This window comes from Mustelus asterias, unplaced genomic scaffold (genome assembly GCF_964213995.1).
Source record: "Mustelus asterias unplaced genomic scaffold, sMusAst1.hap1.1 HAP1_SCAFFOLD_2148, whole genome shotgun sequence".
Taxonomy (NCBI): domain Eukaryota; kingdom Metazoa; phylum Chordata; class Chondrichthyes; order Carcharhiniformes; family Triakidae; genus Mustelus; species Mustelus asterias.
This window is the reverse complement of record NW_027592093.1, coordinates 1-8,029: the sequence shown is the minus strand read 5'-3', so window position 1 is coordinate 8,029 and position 8,029 is coordinate 1. Positions and strand designations below refer to the sequence as shown.

Sequence of the window (8,029 nt, the reverse complement as noted above, 5' to 3'; positions counted from 1 at the left end):
CGCTTCCTTATCCCTGCAACCCCATGTATTTTATCCCGTTAATCCCCTAATCTACCCATTTGGGGAAAATTTGGCATGGCCAATCCACCTCACCTGCACATAGAATCATAGAATCCTACAGCGCAGAAGGAGGCCATTCGGCCCATTGAGTCTGCATCAACCACAATCCCACCCAGGCCTTATCCCCATAACCCAATGCATTTACCCCAGCTAATCCCCCTGACACTAAGGGGCAATTTAGCACAGCCAATCCACCTAACCTGCACATCTTTGGACTGTGGGAAGAAACCGAAGCACCCAGAGGAAACCCACGCAGACATGGGGAGAATGTGCAAACTCCACACAGACAGTGACCCAAGCCGGGAATCGAACCCGGGTCCCTGGCGCTATGAGGCAGCAGTGCTAACCACTGTGCCACCATGCTGCCGCACATCTTTGGACTGTGGAAGGAAACTGGAGCAGGCACACAGGGAACGTGCAAACTCCACACAGTCCCCAAGGCCGGAATTGAACCCAGGTCCCTAGCTCCATGAGGTAGCTCACCACTGTGCCACATGTCACCCCATGACTTACTTAAGACTATAAAGATTATTGTAGGGTAAATATAAGCATGATTCTCTGACCGTTCACGCCCATGCACGCCTCCAGTGAGAACAGGCAATTTGGCGCTCAGCCAAACCTCCATTCATTGCAGCGGGACCGGAGAATCCCTGCTGCGAGCAAGGGCGGAGAATCCGGCCCATAAAGAATTACTTCCAGCACTTGCTGAGATGGTTGCAAGGAAGGCTTAGATTTAAGATCATCGCAAAAAGAAATAAAGGGATGATTAGAAAAGAGATTTTTTTTACAAAGGGAGTGGTTACAATGTGGAATTCTCTGTAAGTGAAGTAGAGACTATAATCATTTTTAAAAAAGCAATGAGGTGGTTGGCTGAAAGAGATTTATCATGAGCAGGTGAGTGGGATTAGATAGGTGATTCTTGGAGAAAAACTCCAAAACAGGCTTGATGAGCCAAAGAGCCTATTCTATTACCTCTGAGTATTCAATAAATCCTAGCTTGAAACAAATTCCTACATTTTATAACTCAATTCAACTCCAATGGCATTTGTTTACTTGGATAGTGTTTGATGTAAATTTCTACCCTCTGAAAATGATTTCACCTCAAACACAAATTCCTGTACTAACGGTGTAATTTGGTAAAAATTGGTTGAGCCAGGAAGGGGCAAGAGGGGAGGACCTCTTCACCAACCTTTTGGGATAACCCCTGCCTTGTGCCACCATGAAAGACTAACTATTTCTGCTATCCTAAATCCAAGATAGTTGCAACCACTTCCTAATCAAACTGTTCCTCGGAGTCTTGTAAACAAATTTTAGTTTAGTAGAACATTCCAATGTACTAACTTCATGTGTCCTTGGTCCAGAGCCTGCAGTACAACTAGGGAAACTATAAGAAGTGTCTCCTCAAGCAGCCCTCAGAGGAGCAGGTTGGTCACCAATGTTAGATCGAACCATATGTCCAAATAGAGGATGGCTGATGTCCAGTTAGACTGTGGAAGGGCTCAAAGATGTCCAAAATTGAACAAGATGAAGATGATAATGGTCTGTTAGAAGATAACTATCACATCTAATAAGGTCCACTCCGGGACAGATACCTTTCCACTCTGACACAGTCACTGCGACATCAGCCTCCTGAAAACTGGATTAGGGAATCAGAATGGGAACCTAGCAGAATAACGTCAGCATCCTTCGCTACTCCTTTAACATCTCAGATTATGTGGCAACCGGGGAGAACTAAATCCTTTGGAGTTTGTCGGGTTAGGCAGCATTCTGAAAGCTTTTTTTTTAAACCACGACTGAAATGGTGAATGGGATTATTTTTATCAATTTGAGCTTAGATGCAACGGTCAAATCACTGCAGCTTTTTCTTTGTTAGTATTTTATTTTTTTCTTAGTCTTACAGCTTGCAGACCCTTCCAGAGGGGCAACAGGTTGCAACAGATATACAAATCAGGAATACAGTTTTTAACAACATTTTAATGTGCATAAAAAATAAACCAAGGTTGTAGGTTATATTTCAGTCTAAGCTCAGCCTAGTACCATGTCAATTTTAATAATTAAACAGTAATGTTTCTTTACAGTGACCATATTTCCATCTCACGATGCACCCATTTTGGTAGGAAAATAATTAATGATTTTTTTTTACGGAAAACACCAACAATTAAAGGAACTTCTCCAAAGTTAGGCAAGGAAACTGAAAAAGCAAAGTGACAGCAAAGGAAGAGAACAGGGAAAAAAAATCACAGGCAAATACACCAATGCTGATAAGAACATTTGTTCAGGAGTTTATTTTAACATGTTCTTTAGATATCATTTCTGGGCAAGGTGTCTTCATCACTTTAAATTACTCTTATCTGTGTGGCCCTGTCATATAATCACTGTTTCTGGGACCACTTCTTGTGGATGATCCATTGCCTCCTTGACAGTTGCAGTTGGGACAGTGGTGATGGTGTGGAGGCGGCCGGTGGTGGTGAACTGAAGACCCCGATGACATGGAAATAGCAGATGCAGCCGCCATCATGGGCATGGAGAACCACGGATTGCAAAATGGCAACAGGCTGGCCAGGTGTGCTTGGGCAGCCGCCGCAGCAAGGTCAGGGTACATGCCTTGGAAACCCGGCATTCCCATCATAGGTCCAAAACCAGCAGCCATAGGGGGCATGAGGTGGTACACTGAGGTAGCTGAAGTAGTGCTGCTGGTCTCCACAGCATGATTACCAGCCCGGATCAGGCCGCCATGTTGTGACGGATGAAACTGAGTCATTTGGCTTACTTTAGTGCTTTGCTCTGTAGCCATATGGTCGGCTGGTCTCACTGCTAGGGCAGGGGGAGCTGGATTGCCAGAACCATTTGTATTCCCAGTATTGGTGACTCGTTGACTGCTGAGGTTACTTTCAAATGCAAATTTGTGCTCATTTTCCCTTGTAGGTGACACTAAGTTGTTCTGCTGTGCAGCTAAGGTCTGTATTAGTTGTCTCGGGCCGCCTGGTGTCCCCCCACTGACAGGGAAGTCACTATTGGAATCCCCTTCTGTGCAGTTAAGATTAGGAATTGCACTTTTGATCCCAACTCTTCGCTTCATTCTGGGCAGCAGGTGAGGGTAATCTCTTCTGAAATTCAGGTTATGGTAAAACTGAAACTGAAATGAAAATACCATCATTTTATTAATCACTGAATGGACATAACTGACTTAACCTTTTCAATCCTGAATGCTTCTGGACCGTACTGTAACTGGGGCACTTTGGCACCACAGATCTTTGCCTTGGTTGTAAGGGAGTTAAAGGGCGGTGACCATTTTGATAATCTTTTTAAGCCACCTGTAATATGGTGGGTTGCCAACTCTGGTTGGACATAGTCCTGGAATTGTGATCACTTGACCTCCCGCCTATAACCATTCCACGTGCCTACCCATTGGTCAGCCCACATAACGCATCGCCTTACCACACTAATTGGAATGCAATTAGACTCCTCAGTCTCTGATAGGATGATTGACTGACCCACATCTAATACTTTTGTAACTAATATTTCTCGGGAAGTTCTCTGGGAATTGCAGGGAGGACAGTGGCGCAGTGGTATTGCCCCTGGCCTAGTAATCCAAAGACCCAGGACAAGATCTGGGGACCTGGGTTCAAATCCCACAGCAAAGAACAAAGAACAAAGAACAGTACAGCACAGGAAACAGGCCCTTCGGCCCTCCAAGACTGTGCCGCTCCTTGGTCCAACAGACCATTCGTTTGTATCCCTCCATTCCCAGACTGCTCATGTGACTATCCAGGTAAGTCTTAAAACGATGCCAGCATGTCTGCCTCCACCACCCTACTTGGCAGCGGGTGGTGAAATTTGAATTCAATAAAAATCTGGGATGAAAAGTCCATTAAACCATTGTTGATTGTCGTAAACAAGTGTTCAAAGCAAACATGATTTTTTAACATGACGGTATCTTTTTTTCTCTGAGACAGGGGTGTCCTGAAGATTAGACTTTAATTCCTGGGGACCACAGAGCAATCCTGGAGGCTTGGCAACCCTAGTAATAGACATAGTGGGGACAAAGCCTTTGGTAATGGTCCCTGTACATTTTTTAGTTAGCTTTTGAAATGATACACTATGCTTTCCCTAAGCAGTCCTTTCACTAAAACAAGATTCCTGCCAATTATTTTTTAAAGTTTCAGTAAATGCATCAAAATATGATCAAGTTCAAATCTGGGCTTTTCATATTTAACAATTCATCTTCTTCTCCCTACAACATGGATTGGGCAGCTTTTCTTTGGGAATGTGAATAACATTGATGAGAAAGCAAAACTTAATGTCCATCTTCAGTCACCCTGAAGACATTAACTGTCAATAACACAGTGAGTGGGACTAGAAGTCTGATATAGGCCAGGCCAAGGGAATGAAGTAGATTGGTGTGCCATCTGGGGTTTTAAATCAAGCAGCGCTCCGAAAGCTAGTGGCTTGTGCTACCAAATAAACCTGTTGGACTTTAACCTGGTGTTGTGAGACTTCTTACGTTTTAAATCAAGCCAGCAGCTTTCACCTATCTGTACGTAATGAGGACAATAACTTCGAGTGAAAGGCTAATATCAGCAGAAATGTTAAGCTATATGAATGCTAAATGTAATCTTCAGTTAAGTATTTTTGTCGCCGCCATATGCCTCTGGATGAGCCGAAGAATTCATTTTTTTATTCACCTACAAGGTGCGGGCATCATTGGCTGGCCCAGCATTTCTTGCCTGTCCCTAACTGCCCTCCATTTCAGAGGGCATTTGAGAGTCAACCACATTGCTATGGCTCTGGAGCCAGACCAGGTAAGGATGGCAGATTTCCTTCCCCTAAGGACATTGGTAAATGGGTTTTTACGCAATCAACAATGGTTTCACAGACTTTTCATTCCAGATTTTTTATTGAATTCAAATTTCACCATCTGCTGGGGGATTTGAACCCAGGTCCCCAGATCTTGCCCTGGGTCTTTGGATTACTAGTCCAGTGGCAATACCACTGTGCCACTGCCCTCCCTTGCACTTCCCAGTCATTCACAATATCCCCCCCCCCCCCCCACCCCAGTCCTTTCATGTCCACAGCAAATCCAGAACCAAAACACAAAGGAAAACATGGAAAATCAGGCTGTGATTGGAGAGCGCTGAACACTTGTCAACCAAGTCCGTTGCAATGTTGGATCAAAATAAGCCTACGCTGCACTCATATGATGCACGTGGTAACATCAACTGGAGACTGTTGAAAGAATTATTTAAACAACTGGGTGATCTCCCTTGGCATTGCCCACTGCAAGTCTGAACAAAGCCAATTCCCCTCAGGCTGCTCTGGTGTTGCTACGGTAAATCTGATAAGGATCAGAAGCATAATATGCTTCATCCAATGGTAGAATTATAAAACTGCAGGCATGGATGCAGCTTACAGAATGGTGATGCTCACCGTTAAGGAGTACCTAATGTACATAACAACTTCTATATGGGCTATCGATATATTCACCTCATTTGGTATGCTGCTCCACAATGCATTCTTCCCACTTCTAACCATTTTTATTTCATTTTCAGCTTTTCTTCTGATTGTTTTCCCCCTCCACTTGCTGAGGGAGTGATTTACAGTTGGGTACAGTTCAATGGGGGACCTTCATGACCTCACCCAACACAGCATTCATTCTTCATGTGTGAATCTAACCCGTAAACATCACGTAGCCATGGGGAGTATCACCCAGTATCCACACACACACACACACATCATTAATTCATTAATGCCACCACTTAGGCAGAAATCAACTGTTACAGCAACGGATTCCCCTTCAGATTCTGGCTCAGTATTTAAAGACTGAGGCAACAGGCAAAATGTTGTTCTTAAATTATTGTGAATGCATTTGATATACAATTTATAGAATATGGAGATCTTTCCTGCAGGTGGGTCCATTTTTACACATCCATGAGTGAATAGAATGCATTGGGTAAATGTATTCAATAATCTATCTGCTGTACGTTACGTGGGCAGATGTTGCCCAGGCATGAATTCAACCCATATTCTCCATGTATCAAGCCTGTTAATCGCAGCGGAGCAGCCTCCAATTCATTCTGACATCATAGATGATTCAATTAACATAGCAACAGGGAATGACTTATTATGGCATCATCACCTTAGAAACCCTATCAGTCATTCTTGCATGTTTGCCCAGTAAGAACATACAAGAGGATGCAGCCCAGGAAACTGTGCTGCACCACATTCACTCCAACCTGGTCATAATCTCCGAGCATTGTGATGGTCAAGGTTATAAGTTAAGTAAAACAGCAGAGACGGTCAGCACTTGGCTGTTATTCCAAATCTGTACTGTGAAAGATTTAAATTACCTTTATGGATTATGAGAACGTTCTAAGGGGATGTGGCTTGACAGAGTGTAGACTGGTTGGTCATGCATGGAGAACATGCTGGGGACCAGTCCTTTCAGAATGCTGCTGCAACCTGGGGTTGCTCTGATCACACTCAACAGACCGTTTTCAATAACCATTGGAAAATGCACAACTGCCTCAATAGATAGATTACATGTTGCACAATCCTTTGCTATTGGATTAAATAGTTTACTGAGGCCATGCACCAGAAACAGATTTTGGTTTTTTTTTTACAATGTTCTGGTATTTGCTCACATCGGGTGGGTATGGGGGTGGGGGAGGGGTTAAATGCAATCTTTTTTTGGGGCGAGGGGTTGAAATTATTAGAAGCTGGGGCAATAAGGCCACAATCCAGTTTCAATCCAGTTGAGGCCAGAAACTGAGTGAACTGTTAAACTTACTGATTGGACTTTACCTTCTGTGTCTCAATAAACTGTGATGCTTGAGGACAGAAGGTTGGGGGGGGGATGTTGGGAGGGGGGGGGGATGTTGGGGAGGGGGGGGGGGGATGTTGGGAGGGGGGGGGGGGGATGTTGGGAGGGGGGGGGGGGATGTTGGGAGGGGGGGGGGGGATGTTGGGAGGGGGGGGGGATGTTGGGAGGGGGGGGGGGGATGTTGGGAGGGGGGGGGGGGGATGTGGGAGGGGGGGGGGATGTTGGGAGGGGGGGGGATGTTGGGAGGGGGGGGGGGGATGTTGGAGGGGGGGGGGGGATGTTGGGAGGGGGGGGGGGATGTTGGGAGGGGGGGGGGATGTTGGGAGGGGGGGGGATGTTGGGAGGGGGGGGGATGTTGGGAGGGGGGGGTGGGTGTTGAGGGGGGCAGGTTGGAGGGGGAGGGGGGTATTGGAAGGGGGAGGGTGTTGGAGGGGGAGGATGGTGTTGGAAGGGGGTGTTGGAGGGAAGGGGGGGTGTTGGAGGGGAAGGGGGGGGTGTTGGAGGGGAAGGGGGGGTGTTGGAGGGGAAGGGGGGGTGTTGGAGGGGAAGGGGGGGTGTTTGGAGGGGAAGGGTGGGGTGTTGGAGGGGAAGGGGGGTGTTGGATGGGGGGAGTGTTGAAGGGGGAGGGGTGTTGGAGAAGGAGGGAGGTGTTGGAAGGGGAGGTGTTGGAGGGGAGGGAGGTGTTGGAGGGGAGGGGGGGTTGGAAGGGGAGGGTATTGGAGGGGGCGGGGTGAGTGTTGAGGGGAGGGGGTGCTGGAAGGGGGGGGGGGGGGTAGTTGTTGGAGGGGGGAGGATCCCATTGCAATAATTTTGTTACTGTATACTTATGTGTGTGTGTGTACTTTTTGTTTTCTACCTTGGTCATTGAAATTGCTCCTTTTTCTTCAGCAATGAATTCAGAAAGAGAGGCAGATCGTTGAAAATCTTGGCGGATTTTGCTAAAACCATACAGGTTCAGCTGCCGAATGAAACTTTTCATGCAGTCAGTTTCAAAGATCCTAGAGGGACCACGCCGCTCCAGCACCTCTTTCTTAAAGGACTCCTCATCTATAACTACACAGTTCCCACCATCGTCCCACCGGATGGATGCAAACTGATCGCTCTCAACGATTTTCCAGAGTTTTTTCGGGAAGGTAAGTGACATAAGGT

General features: G+C 46.3%; 1 protein-coding gene across 1 annotated transcript; it reads right to left on the bottom strand.

Annotated features, from left to right (window-relative positions):
- Window positions 1-2,407: 2,407 nt before the first annotated feature.
- Window positions 2,408-8,024, bottom strand: LOC144489400 (heat shock transcription factor, Y-linked-like). The gene is made up of 2 exons (XM_078207233.1): window positions 7,737-8,024; window positions 2,408-3,196 (listed from the first exon to the last, which is right to left on the bottom strand). Exons 1-2 carry the CDS (start codon window positions 8,022-8,024, stop codon window positions 2,408-2,410), a joined length of 1,077 nt encoding a protein of 358 aa, XP_078063359.1.
- Window positions 8,025-8,029: the final 5 nt, after the last annotated feature.